The following is an 18,538-nucleotide window of genomic DNA, read 5'->3' on the forward strand; positions in this document are numbered from 1 at the left end:
ACAAGAACATTTATACCAAAAACTTGCTCAGGGATATCCAAGCGCAGAGCCCTAGTAGACAGCTAAATATTTAGGCTGGTTGCTGAGGAGTGTGGCCTATAATGGAACTTGATGTTTAGCTTGTGAGCCCAGTTTGAACATGCGTGGCTGAAATGTCCTCACCATGAGTGAAGCTGCCCATCTATAGCAAGACCTGCTGCCACCGCGGATGTGATTTATTGCGCTTAGAGAACAAAATGAATGTGAATATCTTTCCACATCGCACTCTCTCCAGCCCGTCACGCTCCTACCACAACGTGGCGTCTCACTGTCAGCCTGCTTCTTACCTTCCCTCAATCTAAAGAAATAAAATGCCTCAGGGTGACACAGGATAGAGCTCACAGGACACTGGCGTTCGAGGGAGGGAATGGATGAGCTCGGGGAGTGTAGAATGTAACTAGGTTGAGTTGAAGGAGTAGCATTCTTCACAGAAGAAAGCCCTGGATGGGATGAGGGGTGTGCTTAGAATCGTCTCATTCCATTGCACTTTCCTGTGTATTATGCTGGGTCTCACTGAGGTCACATTTCTATAAGCAGTTCTAGGTCTGGGTGTAAGCTATTGATTTTATTCATTGTAATGATGATGCATGGCCTCTCCGGAAGGTGAAGCCAGTGTTTAAAGGTGATCGATGATGGACACAGTAACCTCTTAACCGCCTCGCAGCGAGTCTGCGTGTGGGCAGCTCTCAGGCTGGACGCTGCTCGAGGACTCAGGTTTAAGATAATTCCTCAAGGACATTTTATCTATGTTCCTCTACTTAGATCAATTCTATTTATATTCACCTTGTGGCTATAAAATAAATACTTACTGACAGCCAGATTTAGTGAAAGCAGTGGCTGAAATAAGGGATAGAATTAATGTCCCCCTGGGATGGTAGCCTGTGTGAAAAGTTACGGTTGTAGTCATGTAAATAAATTCTACTGGTGCAACTTAAAAGGGAAACTTCACTGGATTAAATAATTTGATGAACCACAATTCTCATGGAAGGACACACAGCACAGAGCCTTCCAGAAATGGAAGATAAACTTTACTGCACCAGCAAACCTGTCCAGTTCATGTTCAGTTCAGACTGCTCATGAGCTGAACAAGATGCCCTGTGACTTTTCTAATCAAACGCCAAGTATTTTGTAAAAATCAGTGTAATAAAACTCTTCCCTTGAAGACGCCTTGGTTGAGTAGTTTCATCAGTGATGGTCATAGTGAATTCGAGGAATAAGCCCCCAACACCAAACCAAACCAAACAAAACCAACAAGACAATGAACGTGGAGGTCAGAATGAAGAGGTGCAGACCACAAATCATGTATTCACAAAGATGAAGTCAAAGCGCATGGGTTAGAGAGCACCTTCCCAGATTTAAAGGAAGCCCATGCTTAGTTCTGCAGGATTCTGTGCATAATAACTAGATTTGAAGGACAGTGCAAATGGCATTGTTCTCCCTGGACATTACCTGCAACACGCAGCGCACTCCTGGCTTTGATGATATGATGCTTTTCAGGATGGTATTATGTTCACAGGGTTTGATCTCTCTATTCTTAGGGACTTACACTTGGTTTGTCATTTATATTATAGAGTGCTAAGATAATACATGTTAAATGTATGGGATTTAATGGGATATTATTTTATTAGCATTAGTGGATTACATTTCTTAAAGAAGTGTTATATTGGCAATTGTGAAAACCATGGCAAACCTGATGGGAAATGAAAAAGTTTATTTTTGCTTCAAGATGGATAGAATTAAAGTTAAGAGAAGAAACTGACAGCTATCTTTTACCATGACTATATTTGAATTAACTTTTAATGTCAATATTTGCTTCCTTTTGCCACATCCTGGAGGTGTCTCCAAAGACAGGAGAGTCCCTGGGCACTGTTTCCTGGCATCTGCCTCTGCCCTCCTTGGTCCCCAGCAACAGTTGTCAGGATGAGGACAGACAGCAGAAGACAGCATGGGGTCCCTTCTGTCCACAGAATGTGTGCACTGTGAGCGGATCTCCCTGCAGTTACCACAAGGGACACAATATTAGGATGTTTGATTCCAAGTCTAGACCAAGAAGCAGTTTGCAGCCATTTGTGAACAAATGATGAACTCAGGCTGATCATGTTCCTCCCTCATAACTAAGTTCTGGTCCACTCTGGACACCTCTCCACTCAGCAGTAGTTGATGGGCTTCCTCCCCAAAGAGGTTTGTCATTAAAATGGCCGTAATATTTTCATGTGGAATATGAGAGTTTGTTAAAATTTTTTTGCTACAAAAGTTTGCACAGCAAAGATGTGCCATGCTGTTTGTACACATTCTTGGCTGCAACTCCAGTGTTCTTTTTTCACACAAGAACAAGGTGGGCCTGTGCAGCTGCAAAGGGGAGACGGCGGCGTGTACAGCGCAGTGAGGCTCCCACGGTTGCTGCTGCCCTGCCCACCTTTGAACCCCAGCCCTGGAGTCTTCTACGGGTGCTGTTGGCAGAGTCACATGATCCGTTTTCCATTCATTTGCCTTCTAACCTGTATGCGGTGGTATGAATAATTTCATGGGGTTACTGTGAAGTCTGGGTTCGTTAGCACACGGAAGCGTTTTGAACACTTCCTGGCTCCCAGTGTGGAATCAGAAATGTCTCATCAACATGGTTATAAGTGATTTTAGCATCAAATAGTGCATGTTTGTGATCTAAATGTGCTGATAATGAACAGATATTAGATTGAGATGTTTTCCATTTATACTATAAACACAAGTTTTGCCTTAGTGTGGATAACTCCAGCCAAAATATTTTATAGGAGTAAAAATCATAGTTGAATCTTTCATGACAGTGAACAAAAATACAAGTTTATCTTGATTTTTTTTAGCTTTGCACATTCAACTTCTAGAGGAAAATAAAAGGTACAAACAAAATGAAAGAAGCTATTAATGTAATAATCATCTTTGAAAATCCACATTTAGGTTCTCCTTAATTCTGAAATTTACTTAAGGTCATACGCTGTTATTTAAGTTTTTACAGACATCTGTCCCAATAAAACCTTAAATTCCCTGTGTATTAGTGAAGCCGGTACCCCACAAGGCTTGAGCTGTGCTGCACTATTTCCCTAATTCCAAAGTAAACAAGGAGAAATCAGGTCTTTACAAACCCTTCGTAACCTAATTTGAAGATCTGTGTTTCTGACTAGAATCTAAATGAAGTAAGTTCAGCCCAGAATTCTCATGTCATTAAATTGAGTTGATTTATTTCCCACATTTTATTTTATTGATCATTTTAAAAATTTGACCTGTCTGGGACATTTGTCTGGTTTTGCTGAATTCCCTTGCATAATGTACTGTGATATTTTTTCTCTCTTAATAGAGGGTCATCTATTTTAACATTAATGCTAACGTAATGTCTCATCTAATTGTCTTTTAAAAACCCTAATCTTTCATGGTTTTATTTTATGGAAATAAATGTGATCCTAGAATGAGCTAATAAGAGTATGTACAAAATAATGATAAAATCTATTCTACTTATCAAAGAAACAATCAACATCTGGCTTCGTTCTCTATTTTTTTAAGTGTATCTTTCAGTGTACAGCTTTTGTTCCAGACTCCAGTGTTGGCAAATACCACATCCTCACAAAATGATGCCATAGGCATAGGCTGTGACCTGCCTCTGTGTAATAAACGGCTTAGGAAAGTTTCCTTCTTTGCGTCTTTTGTGGAAGGAAAATGTGCTTTCCTTGTGTGGAAGGCAGTGTATTCCCATAGTTAAGGTAACAGGCATCGTGTATATTGCTTATTCTACCATTCAGAGCTCGCGGTAGTCACCTGTGGCCCATGCCAGGGCTACTTCAGGATTTGCAGCTATAAGGAAAGGGCACTTTTGTGAGCTGAAGGGATTTATCCGGTGCCATTGCTGAGGGGTGTTGGGTGTGGTCCTTGCTGCCCACAGCTGGACCAGTGCTGGCCTGCAGGGGTGGGTGCTGTATACCGCAGGGGGCTGGACAAGGTCCTGTGTTAAAAGCCATTCCCCTCTTAGTTTCTCAATGGTGAAAACAAACTTTACTTTTCAGACTCACTGTGCAGTTGAATTATAACTGCTTTAAAACATGACTTTTCTATCACATTAAATAGAAGTACATACACAAGAGGAAATTTACCACTAGTAATTTCTAACCTGTGAGGGTGCCTGAGACACAAGCATGATTTATGCTTTTTTTTTTCTTCACATTTTGGGTTTTATTGCTCCCTTAGATTTTATTACTTTTTTTGTAAGAGAATAAAATCAAGCATGATAAAACAAAAGCTGTCAGTCAAAACCAAGGATAGACATAGCACATGATGTAAAAACAGAGTACAAGGTTATCAACAACGGTTACCATAATGCCTCTTGCTTCCTTAAGAAGAATTGTCTATCTCATTAGGTATTATATAGTTGAACAAAACAGTAGAGAACAAGACAAATAAAATCTAAACATTGTAAATCTTACAGAACCTCAAAAGAGGATAATAGTCAAACCAGAAGGGGCATCATAGTGAATCTTATTGCCTTCAAAGTAGTTGCCTATACTCTGATACTTGATACTTTCATACAGAGCAGAATAGAGTCTAATCAGTCAAAATAAGATAACAGGAGTATTACAGGATTTCAAGTTAATAGGAAATCAAAAATTTACTATAATATATCCTGCTAGTTTTTTTAAATTTTTCTCCCCTTAGTTTAAAAAAGAAATTTTAAAAATTATTTTTTAATGAATAAGGGAGAGGTTGAGATAAAAGAGGGCATAACAACATAACAATACAGGTTAAAGCATGACTGTTTCAGCAACCTAGTGCTTCACCACCAAATAACCCGACTTAATAGTAGTTACCATAGTGTCTTTTTCCTTGAAATATTTGAATATAACTTCATATGCTATAGCATCAAACATATCAAGACAGTGTAACACCATTCAAGTGGATGAAAGCATTGTAGAGTATTTAGAACCAGCTAACAGAAAAATGAACAATGGTTTCTATGTTGTCTCTTTGCCTATAACAATTTTTGTTTATACTACCACATACAATAAAATACAGCAAGATACAACATGATAAAATCAATGGAGACAGACGAGCCATAGTTTAGTGCAGCTTCAAAACAAGATGTTATTAAATCAGCACTAGCTATTATGATATCTTGTTTTCTTCAAAATAGCTATTCATTGCATCACAGGCCATAATATCAAATAGCCCAAAATAAAGCCATTCCAATTAATGAGTGAAAACTTTATAAAGCTTCAAGGCCACATAATGGGGAATCATGGTTGCCACATACTTTTATATATTTGAATCATTTCTTACACTAGGGAAACTATTCGGTGTTCACAGATGTGAGTTTGATTTATTTCACTTATGAGTACGGTTTCAAACTGCGCCCACTTATTGATAAATACCTCAATGTGATCCTTCTTTATAGCTGAGTAGTACTCCATTGCATAGAAATACCACAGCTCTTTTATCCATTCCTCAGTTGATGGACACTTGGGTTGTTTCTAAGATCTGGTGATTACAAATTGTGCTGCTATAAACATAGGTGCACATATATCACTGTGGTATGATGCTTTCAGTTCTAATGGGAATATGCCTAGAAGTGGAATAGCTGGATCAAATGGGACTTCCAATCCCAGCTTTTTGAGAAATCTCCAGACTGCCCTCCACAAAGGTTGTACCAGTCTACACTCCCACCAACAGTGTAGGAGAGTTCCTTTTTCCCCACAGCCTCTCCAGCACTTGTTGTTGGTGGTTTTCTTGATAGGGGTAGGTAGAGAATTCATGAACAGGACTCAAACTGCATGGGAAATACTTCCCAGAATCAATAACTGGGACCACCTCTTATTAAAAAGTTTCTGTAAGTCAAAAAAAAAATCTCCAGCATAGTGAAAAGAATACTCACAAACTTGGAAAAGGTCTTAGTGAACTCCCCCTCAGACAAGGGACTTTTGTCTAAAACATAAAGAATTAAAAAAAAACTCAGACCCCAAAATTCAAAGACCCAATCCAAAAATGGGAATCTGAGATGAATACACACTTCTCAGAGGAAGAAATACAAATGGCAAATAAATACATGAAAAAATTTTCTTCATCATTGGTCATTAGGGAAATGCAAATTAAAACCACACTGAAATTCCATCTCCTGATTTATGCTTTTTAAATGAATACGTTGCTTTTTAACATTTAAGTGACACATAAACATAAATTGCCCTTGTGAATGGGATATCATGTAGTGAGTTGATACATGTATACACTGCGTAATGTGTAAATCTGTCTAAACATTTCCTCAGACATCATTTGTTTATGTTTATGTTTAAAACATTCAGAATTTCTTCTTCTAGCTTTTTGAAACACTGCATTATCATTTTTTAACGGTCAGTCCACTGGCCGTGCACCCCAGCCTGTACCCCTCACTGTTTCTCAGTCATGGTCACTTCGCCTCGCCCCACGCTCCTCGTGCTCCTGACCACTTTGCTCTTACTTTATGAAATCAGCCTTTGCAGATTGAACACACGAGTGAGCTCATGTGGTCCTTGCCCCCGTGTCTGGCTTATTTCACTTAACCTCATCATCTCCAGTTCCAGCCATGTTGCTGTAACTGACAGGATTTTATTAGCTTCGAAATGGCACAGACAACTTTGATACTAAGTTTTGCTTTCTGATATTTACCTGTTATCCTGTCCATACTTCATTTTGATGGATTGCATGGAGCTAGTTTTATCATTAACAACTTTCAGGTTGTAGCAGTTCATTGCAGGTAAGATAAAACCTTTGTGATTCAAATTCATCTTAGATTTTGAATCAGGTTTCTACAGATCTGATTCACTATTCCCACTAGTGAACATTTACTGTGAACATTTTAGAGTGTTCATCCTTCCCTGTGTAAAACATGACCACTGTATGAGTCGCGGGGTGAAAACTTTGTAAAGTGAAGAGCAGGTTGGATGAGATTCAGCTTCTTCTAGGGATACGACATTCTCTTCAGTGGGGCCGATTTCAAATATTTTTTTCAGATATCTTTTTAATGTTTGGGGCTCTTGTCCTTTGTTCTTTGTTTTGCAAAGATTTTTTGAACCTGAAGTCTGAGTTGTGGGTTAATGGAGGATCTCGGAGACTTAGAATTAGGGCCTGATGAGTTCCCAGTTGTATGACCTCAGCGATCTCTGCCTCTGATGTGAAGGGGAGTGTGATAGGGTTTCTGACCTTGCACAGTTGATTTTTAAACCTTTTAAAATGCCTTGTAAAGTATGTTTGTCTATCATCATATAAAATTTATTTTGCTCTTTTAGAAATGGTGGTCTTATTTAATAATTTATGTTCCTGTTTTATTAAATATAGATGACTATATCTTAATCTGTGTTACTGTATGGCTTCCATGGGACAGTTATATTGATCCTTCAGGTGCTCTGAAGTCACATAATGCTTTTTCACAGTCTCTCCATAGAAGTATCTGAGCTGTTTCCTTAAATATAGATTTCCTGTGTAGGCGTGGATATACTTTATTCTGGTACATCACTTTCTATGCTAACAAGCGCAAAATGCTTTATTACAACAACATTTAAATTAGCCTCCAACACGCTTTTTTTCATCACATTAATTGTTATGGTTTATGTCTAAATGTCCCCAAAGCCTCATGCACTCATAGGCAGAGCCTTTGGGATGTGACTGGGTTATTGACACGTGATCCTGATCAGTGCATTAGTCACTGAGGAATTTATAGCTCAGTGTGATGTTGAGAGGTGAAGCCTGGTTGGAGGCAGTGGTCACTAGGGCTGTGGCCTGGAAGGTTCTGTCTCCCTCCTCCTCCCTCCTGATCCCTCTCTCTCTGCATCCCGCCTGTACTGCCATAAGCTGTTTCTCCTCTGTGAGGCCCCCTCTGCCATGCCACCCTTCCTTGGAACCAAGCTCTTATGGACTGAAACTTCTATAAACTATGATCCAAGATAAACCTTTCCTCCTTTAACTTGTGGGTGTTGGGTATCATGTCTAGCAATCCGAAAATGCCTAAGACACCAACGTATGCTGTAATTGTGGTGAAGCATTTTTTTTTGCCATGTGCCAGACCCTGTGACAGATGATTCACAGCCATTCCTCCATACAAAGATACATGAGTTTTATTTCAAGAATGTTCTCTATTTCTATGTTGCAACGTTTTATTTAATGTTATTATAATTCTCCTTAGTTGTCTTAGTGTATTGAAGTTGAAGATTGTCTGTTGTTGCCATTCAAGTTTAATAAACAAATTACTGAAATTAGAACTATCCCTTTTGGACTTAGTTCACATTTATGTCTCATATGCACACTTTGCCTTAACTCTTCACTTTGGAAATGTGGGATGCTTTGCGTTACTATCCCGCAGTTATTTTAACTCGCTGTCTTTCTCTGTGTTACTGTGCAGTTTCAGCTGCTCTCTGTTCCTTCCTTTTGCCAAAGTCTGCTACCTCTATAAGGCTATTTCTCTTTTCTTTTTTGTGTCATAATTATTAGGAAAAGAACTCAGGGAGATTTAACAGTGAATCCAATCGTTAAGAAAAAGAGTTATTTCTTCAATTTTCTTTTGACCATTGGTGCTATAAATATACTGTTCATGTTAATTTCAAGGCTCTCTTTTCTTAATGTGCTAAATAAATTGCCTTTCAATAATGAATGCAATTGGTTTTATGCAAGGTAAATCTAAGATGCTATAATGTTCTCATTGGCAAAAGAATGGGAAAAATCTTCTAACTTTGCCAAAAGGATTCTTGCTATTACATCAGATATGATTAGCTCAGCTCATATATTTACATGAAGATAATGGCTCTTAAATTCATTTTAAAATTTTGTTTTCTTAGTGTGATTCAGTAAAGTAAAAGCACAAAATTATATTAAAAGCATTGCCTTCTGCTGCATATTTCTTTTCTGGATCCGCTCCTCTGCAGAGATTCTGTATTTCTGTATACCGTGGCCTGGTCGAGGACAAATAGCACTCTCACCATTAAAGTGGAGGATTTGTGGGTGCTTTGTGCAAGCTCCTGTCTTGCAGCTGGCCTTGCGGCCGGAGTGGAGCAGCCCTGCACTCCTGAGGGCTCTCACCTCTGTCTCTCTCCATCCTTTAATTGGCCGTGCTCAGGGAAAACTCCATCCCTCCATCTCCATTTCTGATTGGTCTAAGTGATTTGCTCTGTCAGAGTTGGAACCAGGAGCCATCCTGTACTGGTGGACCAGCACTGGATGTTGCTGCTGAAATTCCAGTGATAAAATGCTGCTTACTGGAAAGACCATTACTTTGAATCCAGAGTGTTGATAACCATATGCCGGAATTCCAGGATGTTTAGGCTTGCTATCTACATGGGTGCCTATCTAATTTATAATGAGTCCTATGCAGTAGACGACATAAAACAAGTATTTATCTGACTGTAATGACAAGCCCAAAGCACATCACATAATCAGAATTTTATCTAATACTGGAAATACTGTTAAGAATTTTATAAATGAGGGCTGGGGGTTTAGTTCAGTGGCACAAGCACCTACCAGCAAGTGCCAGGTCATAAGTTCAATACCTAGTACCCAAGAGGAAAAAAAAAGAATTTAAAAATTTCTGAACCCAATAACGTTCATATTATAAAAGTTGCCAAGGCTGTAGATTTAAATAAAATCTATAATATCTATAAAGTAATAAGGTTATATAATGATGTGAAAATTTTATAAATATGATAATTTTATGCTATATAGTATCTGATTATTGTAGAATTAATTTGATCAATCACAAAATAACCCAGTGGTACAGCTCCTTTACTAGTGGAATCGAAATGCCAATTGCGATAATTCTGTGGGTGATTGTAGTAAACCATTTTTATTCAGTATTAGCTTTTTTCCCTCAGGTTTGGCACACAAAAGTAGTAGAAATAGAAATGAACACAGCCAGAGTCTGACTGTAAGCTAAGTTCAGGAGTGAGCACACTGACTCTGAGTTGTAGAAAATGGTTAAGCTGGTTTTTAATGCAATTTAGGCTTAAATTTTAAATTTTTGCACATCCACTGTAAGTAGAAATAGTTCATGTATCATAAAAGACAAATTATTTAAAAGTTTGTTCTTTTTAAACACTAAATATAAGAATGTTTACCTGGCACATGGCAATGATTTACCATAAATATATATGTAAGAGCTCTTTTGTCTGCTGTAGAATTATTGTGATTTTCCAAATTTAATTACTAATGTGCACTGCTTATGAAATTAGGTAGGCTGCTACTCCAGCCTGAGGCTGTGCCCCATTTCAAGTGGTCTAATCTATTATTTAATAACTAAAATTATATAAGAGCAGCCTGGAAAAGTGCATCTCATGTTGCTCTTAGGTGTTTGACCAAATGTGTAGTTGGCAACCCGCTTGCAGAGTGACTGTGTGTGTGTTTATGCAGAGTGGGCTGTGGACCTCAAGAGGAACATTTCTTGAAAAATTGAAAAGATAGATTTTTTTTTCTTGTACATGATCTGAAAGACATGAAGATATTAGTTTCAGGGGGAGGATTCAAGATTCTATCCAACATATTATACAGTATGTTATTTTTCTCCAAAACGTCATTCACTTCCTTTGTGTGCAGTATTTACTGCATTCTAATTACATAATGTCCTGTCATGTTACGATAAGTCCTGGTGTGTTATGATAGGATCAAGAAAAATAATTTCAGTAGTTTAAAGACAGCGATTTGAATTTAGAAGTTCTAGTGCTTTTAGGCAGTTATTTTAACTTATCCAGACTAAGCAGGGAGAATGTGGAGACCTGTAGTATTTTTTTTTGTAATGGATTCAGCAACTGCACATGAATACAAATATTGGTGCATTGATTATACCAGTTGAGAAATAAATCACTGAAGTTTTTTTTCTAACACTTCCTTTATATGATAATTTAAATGTGTAAAAGTCTCTCTAAAATATATTTAGATGTGCAAGATTTTCAGTATGAGAAGACATGGAAGAAATTCAGAGTACTGTAATTTTCATCTTAGGGAACTACATTATGCTTGACAGCACCAAGACATAAAAATGAAAATTATAGCCATCTGTAAATATAATTTGTAATTATTTATTGTTCAAAAAAATGGGAAGGTGCGAAGATTATTAAAACCCAAAGCCAGCAGTAAGGCTGGTGGCATTTTACTGTGCATCCATCCATTCCTTTCTCCCCTCACCTCTCCGTCCTCCCAAGATAAGCAGGGTTTTCCTCTTTTCCTTTCTTCTCTAACACATACCTTTTCAATGCATAATCATTTTAGAAGACTCTGTGATCATTCTCCTGTTCTTGAACGTTTAATGCTTTCAAATTTAGGTATTAAATGCTATTTTTAAAAATATTGATGAGTTCTTCCTTCTCTTCCAATAAATATTTCCTGGGTAAGTGAAATATTCGCTTGCATCTCCATATTCCTAGCCTTAGCTCATGTGTGTAGTTTCTGTCACCTAATCATACCATATTTCATATATTTAAAATTTGCTACAAGTAAATGCATTTGTCATTTTGAGCAAAGATGTCTAAAGTAATGTATCTTGTAGAAATGGGCTACTGTGTTTCAGAACTGAAGGTGGCTTTGTGGATCCTGTAGTTGTGGATTGTAATCTAAGTGAGGGAAGCACGTTAGACTCACCCTGCAGCTTATCCCCACATGTCTCCCATGGGGCCACATCTGCAGATCTGCAGTCACGGGTTTCACAGGTCAGGAGCCTGGAGCCCATGGAACAGTAATGTCTTAAAGTCAGATTTCCTGTGTTTGCCATTCCACTCTGCCTTTCCACAGGATTTCCTGTTAGGCATTTCCTAATCAACATTATATAGCAAAAAAGGCCTTTGGATCACATGAGTCTGAACGCATTAGCTACACACTTCTTTAAGTGCAGAATCGCTTACAGCCTTGAACACAGCAATGTGCTTTGTTAATGTTTTAACAGCGTTTATCAGGTGCACCGTTACCCTGCTTAATTCAGGATGGAGCTAAGCCCAGGGTATCTGGAGAGCCCACTGTCTGTTCCCTCATCCTTTGACCAGGTCATTCACCATTTTACTATTTGCCCTTCTCTATAATAATAAAGCCGTATTGTTGCACATGGAATTTCACTAAATTTAGGCATCCAGCATTATGCTTCTTACTAATCAATCCTATTTTTTATGTTTTCCTAAATAATCCCATACGTCTCCTTTCCACTATTGTAATCACAAAGTCCTGAGCATCCAGTTTTTACACAGAGCCACGCAGAAGGCTTGTTAACAATAAGCAACGCTGGGCTCATTTGCCTCTCCCTAATGGGCTCGAGCTGCAGCCTGATAAACTGCGGTGAACGCTAGGCTGCTTTTCCAGTGACTGCACTCTGAGAAGCAACTGCTTTAAAATTTGCCATGACTTCCTACTAATTCAGAGTGCTTGGTGCTGAGATGGATAATCATTTGTTCAGCAGTTGGGATTTTCTTTATATTCCTGTAACTGGTACGGGTAGTTTGTTTTAATGGAGTCTTTCCTTACTCAAGTCAGGGGAGCCCAGGGATAGAGAAAAGTGTGGATTTTAAAATGCATTAAAATTCATGGCCCAGTCCAAAGTAAAACCCTCTGGCATCACTTTCAAACTTTCATTCATTAAGCACTATAGCCTAGCACGTGAGTTAGAGGGAGCATTTCTTGCTCTGCATTTCTCTTGTTGATCATCTCTCTTTCCTTTCTCCTCCCTCTTCCTTTGTGCTGGTTACACCTGGCTTTGGTTTTAGAAAACAGTGTTTGATTAGCGAATTTTGCATTCGAGTATTTTACCAAATTTTAGTCTTTCAGCATGACTCTTGATACTTTGCAATTTTAGTTTGTCAAGGAGTGAACAATTATATTTGTGGCTTTCACATTATGTTTCCAGACATTTCCAAAGGCAAATTTTATAACCCAGTCCAATAGCTCTGTGTGCGCGCTCACACACATACAGTGATTCCTGACCAAACCTCGAGCTTCGCACATTGTTCTTGCCTTTATATGGAACGTATCCTCTTCTTTTCTTTAATTAATGTCTCATTAAAAAGATAATTTGTTCATGACCTAGTAAATTGATTTCCTTATCTAGTAACAGGTGGTCCCTGGAGTTTTGGAAGGTAGGAGTGTTCATACTGCTGTGCCAATGATCTCTAATGTTTCAGTTTTTCCACAGGAAAAATATGTGTGTATTCTCAAATACTGAAGCTGCTAATGTCTTATCTGCCAATTTAAATGGTCAGTACTTATGGCAGCCGGGCACCGGGGCGTGTTTGCAGATCCCCCGGCGTCCTGTGCTTGCTGTGTTCAGCGGCACTGCGAGAGCATCTTGAACTCACTGCTTCCCTCTCTGGTTTCCTGTGCCTCTCTGCAGTGTGCTTCAGAATATGATTTTATGTTGTACCACAGTCAGATGTTGTGAGATTTTCGGTTTTGTTCTGAGGAGATTGGTTTTGGAATACACAAAATTGTCTCCATAGTGAAGTAACTGAAAATACAGATCTGATTTTAGTTTTTAAAAATTTCAGTTAAGTAAAAACTACATTTTGACTGAATTTCCACTAAGTATCAAAAGCAGTTACTGTAGATGAGAAATTAATTTTTGGCCTTAAAACCCCATAGGATTTTCTTGGATCACTATTGATTAGATTTTTTTTTTCTCTCTTCATGAAAAAGATTGGTAAATGTTAGGATTTAATTGTATTAGAGTTGCAAGAAGTCTCTTTTTTCTTAGTGTCACTTCTTTTTAAAACAGATATTGGTATACACGGTAAGCATAAAGTACAATGACAACCTTTTAGTCCTACGTGACATCACGTGTACTGTTAGTTGTCAAACTATCCTTAACATCTCAGGGTAAATTTAATAATGTAACCCGTGAAATTTGTTGCAGGAAAATACTTTATTTCTGTTGTATTTAAAGGTGCTTAGCCTCTTCTTTAAATATGTACCTTAATGTATGTTATTGGAAAAGCTCTAGGGGATTTCCAAGTCATCCCAACATTAAAGAAATAAGGAGAGAAGTTTTTCATGTGAGTAATCTGACAATGCAATGTGAATGCTGATACCGCAGTGAAAATCAGTTACTGCCCTCTTGGTGCTCTAGTTAAAAGTATTCTTGTAGATGTATTCTTTTGAGGCGTATACACAGAGAAAATGGAGAAATGAATGTGACAACATCTCAGTTAGTGCACACTGTAAAATTGTGCATTTCCTATCTTTTCTCTTGCAGCCTGAAAAGAATGACAGTGAACCAGGCAGCCAGAGGATTAAACCTGTTTTCATTGAGGATGCTAATTTTGGAAGACAAATCTCCTATCAGCACGCAGCGGTCCACATCCCCACCGACATCTACGAGGGATGTAAGTAAGATGTGAACACCTGTAGGGTGCTGTGCGCTTGCCTGTCATGTGTGTCCCCAGTTTGAAACCCAACATAGGGACAAGTTTGACACTTGCTTTATTTACAAGTGGTTTACATGTCTGAGCGAGGACCAGAGTGTAGCTCAGGGGTACCACATGCAATCTAGTATAGGTGAACCCTAAGTTTGATCCTCAGCATGGAGAGAAGAAAAACACAGCATATTAAACTCTTAGTATATGTAAAAAAATAAATCTGATATTGTGAACTGACTGGATAGAGCTTGAGGCAGGACTTGCTTTTAGCAGTACTCTGCAGATTGTTTAAAATATGTGCACACTCAGAAGACTTGTGTGGAAAGCAGATTGAAGCCACAGTCACTATTGGGGAAACAAAGATGGCCTGAGCCTCCCCATGTACCTCTTTGTTCCCTGGAGGGAGGCAGTACCAGTAATCAAGACATGTTTTTTGTGCGGTTTAAGAGATTGTTTTTTCAGGATCTTTTTTAAACCTCAGGAGGTATAAAGTACTTCCAGGGGAACCTCATCTTTTTGTTTTCCTGTCTTACTGTTTGTAGCTGAAACCACATTCATCATTATATCTTAATGTGTTTTACACTAGAATAGACATAAAATCCAACACAGGAGGGAAATTAAAATATTTTAATGCATTAATTTTTCTATATAGGACACACACTTTTTCAGTATCTTGTGTGAGTTTTGAGTGTGTGTAAATGTTTTCCTTTTTAATGTAGAATAAACCATTTGTCAGCATTTGTAGAGAATAAATTGTAAATAAAAACCATTGCTCTGAAAACCAATATGAAATATTTAAATATATGTTTTTAGATGCTACAGGATACTATTTGAAATATGCATACTTTTAAAATAAGAAAAAGAAGCTCTATTTTCGGGTTATTTACGTAGCCTCATTTTTCTTAACATTGGCATCTGTCTCTGCTGAAATCTCATCAGTGTGATTCTAACCTTGTGTGGCTCGATGCCTTTAAAATTCATCTCCCATGTTATGGTCCGCGGGCATATACGGCAGAAGTCAAATCAGAAACGTCAACAAGATCTGGAGAATTTCATAATTACCAGTGTTCTTCAGGCAGTGCACCGGGACAGATCAGACTGAGAACACCGTTCTAGGTTTCTGAGTTTAATGAATGCGAAACTGTATTTTAATTGAAGGCTTAGCTGAGGAAATCAGCTCTGGAGGACAGATGTGTAGCTATACCCTCAGAAGAAATCTTATGTTCAGATTTCCCAAAGGTGATTACTTCTGAAATCCTTTGAACTGCAATGTGATTATTTTTGCTCAGTGATCTATTTAAGCTTCAAAATAACCTATTTAATTGGAACACCATCTGAAAGTTCCCAGTTTTGAGAATTTCATTAGTACTAGTTTTAATTTTGAGGACACCTGAACCGTACTTCAATTAAAGTTCCCATTTATCTGTTTGTGAATTTAGAAAATAATCCTAGGACTCATTGAAAATGAGGAATGAATATTCGGTGTAGTTTGCTTTTATTCGCAGAATTTTATTAATCACTGCATCTTTTAAGATGTAAGTTTAGGGAGTGTTTTTGCACAACATTCTGCAGTCATTTTCAATAGAAATTGGAGAGTATTGTATGGGTAGTTCCAAAAAAATCCCTCAATAAGGGAAAATAATAAAATTACACCTAGACTTGCCCAGAGTTTTCAGATACCGGATAATTGTGTCTTTCCACTTAACCCTTACTGTGATGTAAGCACACATTGTTCCCATCTTAGAACTAATAAAACTAAACGTATTTTGATCTTCAGCACACATTCATTTTGCTAAGACAGGAGAATTTCAGGAATTGTACTTTTGAAGTACCCTGTACTAAAGTCACTAGCTTTTTGTGAACTTCACATTTGCTAACACATCTGTTATAATGATATGCATTAACTTGGGGTTGAATGACGTAGCTACTGCATTTTAAGGTTGTTATGGTTTAAATTAGGGTAGAAAACGCAGCTTGCCGAGTCTTGGGTGACAAATGTGTACACAGCCCTTCATATTCTTTTATTAAAATCCATTTGTGGTCAGGGGTTTAGCTCAGCGGCACAGCGCCTGCCTGGCAAGCACAAGGCTGTGAGTTTGATCCCTGGTAACTGCCACCCCCCCCAAGAAAATCCATTTATTTTCAGTAATTTCTAGAAAACTTTCAGAGAAATGCTTCCAAGTTTTTAAAACTGTACTGTACCACAGAAGAAATATGAGAAGTCAGTACATTTGTATCACTTATGGTATTAGAAAAATTGTAGCCCCCCCCATAAAAAAGGAAGAGAGAAAGATAACCATAAGCCAACCTTATTACAAATAATGGGAGAAATTCAAAGGAAGACATTTGTAAAACAAGTGGTGAGTTGAAGTAATAGTGCGTGATGTCAAAATAACTGAACTAACATTTGAGTGCTTTAGATCACTAGTAATATTATTAAATTTTATACCAACCGAATCAGATTGAGTATTGGTTAGTCTTACTCTCGTTTTCAAATGAAAATCTATTTCAAATGCCACCACACAACAATACTGTCAGTATATTAAGATGTTACTTTAATAATTTTTAAAAGAAATCCATAGCAAACATCATTCATGTTAGCATTAAACTCTTTTAAGTAAAAAATAATGCAAGGCTGTCAGTCATTCTGTCTACACCATTATGGTAGAGACACAATACAGTGTAGTCAGCCGAGCAGTAGACATAAGTCATAGACACTGGCGTGCAAGGGTTGAAACTACCTGAAGCTTCTACAGGAGCTAAAACGTGTTTGCTTAACTAATATAGTTTAGCAGGTCCACTATGTGTAAGGCTGATACTGAGAAATTGGTCTATTCTCTGCATATTATCAATTGATTTAATGATCAGTTATGAAACATGGAATAGACAGATAGGACTCTTTCACAGCAGCCACAAGAAGGACCAGGAGGTTGTATGTGGAATCTGACTAATGCACATCGAGTGTATTTTTTAACATTTTCCAATAATGCACATTTGTGTTCATTTAATTATTGATTTCTTTATTATAGATTCATTCATTTCTCAAATACTGGTAGTTAATACATTAAATCAGACTTTCTAAAAATAATTTGTGGGGCTGGGGATTTAGCTCAGTGGCATAAGCACCTGCCTTGAAAGCAGGCAGTCGTGAGTTCGATCCCTGGTACCAATAAAAATGAACCCCCCCCCCAAAAAAAAAAGCTAAAAATAATTTGTGTTTCAGAAGATTATTTATACCTATTAATTCTAATTATAGTAATACAAGCAAAACCTGAGCATGCATGTGCACTCCTGTGATTAAAAACAAGAGAAGCGTTGCCTTCTCCAGGGTTCAGCTGTGAGAGACCTGTGGAGCGGGACCCCAAGCCTTGGGAAGGGCCCGCCGGTGCTGACTCTGTTAAGGATTACAGGTTCAGCTCCTCACCGGGCTGTGCCCAAGAGCACTGGTCACTAGAGAAAGCGACCTGTCCAACAGAAAACACTTCCATCTTCAAACTGCCAAATGGCAATATGAGATGCATACAGAAAAAACAGCTTTTCACAGCAACTCAAAATACTAGCCTATTACACATCTATCCCAAATGTAAATTTTATGACAATTAAAAAAGTCCAAGAAAATAAATTTCTACTGGATTCACTATTAATACTGGTCTAGGTTTGGCAGGCTGGTGACTCATTTTTATTGAAAGTACTTGTTCATCTCTCATGACCTGACTGACGCGAGTTATCTCTGCATGTGCCAGGGTGTCCCCCCAAGGGGACGTTTCCACTGCAGCCAGGGCTCGCATGGACAGGCTGGGGAAAGCCAGCACCTCAGCTCACCAGAATGTGTCTCAGCACTCACTTCTAGGCTGGTCTTTATCAGAAATATGAACTTAGGTCAAATTCCATCCTTGCAAATGTTTTTGGCAATGCAGACATCCTAAATGTGTTGTGCTTACTGATGTTGTATTTAATCAGAAGATTAGGAAAATGACAAATTTCACTACAGAGGGTGCATCGCTCTTTTCTATGGATTTTGTGTTAAACAGCTAAAAGCATTAAATATCTTGAAAAAGAAATCTCAGTAAAACCTTATCTAGGTTCTAATCTAACAAAAGAGATCTTCCTTCTCATTCAAATTAAATTAAAAATCCTTGATC

The 18,538-nt window shown here is 38.1% G+C and overlaps 1 protein-coding gene across 4 annotated transcripts in view; it reads left to right on the forward strand.

Moving 5' to 3' along the window:
* Positions 1 to 18,538, forward strand: part of Cacna2d1 (calcium voltage-gated channel auxiliary subunit alpha2delta 1) — a 401,933-nt gene that overhangs the window by 247,653 nt on the left and 135,742 nt on the right. For all 4 annotated transcript variants that reach the window (XM_063237508.1, XM_063237510.1, XM_063237511.1 and 1 more), the window contains exon 6: positions 14,234 to 14,363. In XM_063237508.1, coding sequence (XP_063093578.1) covers positions 14,234 to 14,363 — 130 coding nt within the window. The remainder of the gene's footprint in view (positions 1 to 14,233; positions 14,364 to 18,538) is intronic.

Source organism: Cavia porcellus, unplaced genomic scaffold, assembly GCF_034190915.1.
Source record: "Cavia porcellus strain 051 isolate PalLab524CR breed Dunkin Hartley unplaced genomic scaffold, mCavPor4.1 scaffold_2, whole genome shotgun sequence".
Classification (NCBI taxonomy): Eukaryota; Metazoa; Chordata; class Mammalia; order Rodentia; family Caviidae; genus Cavia; species Cavia porcellus.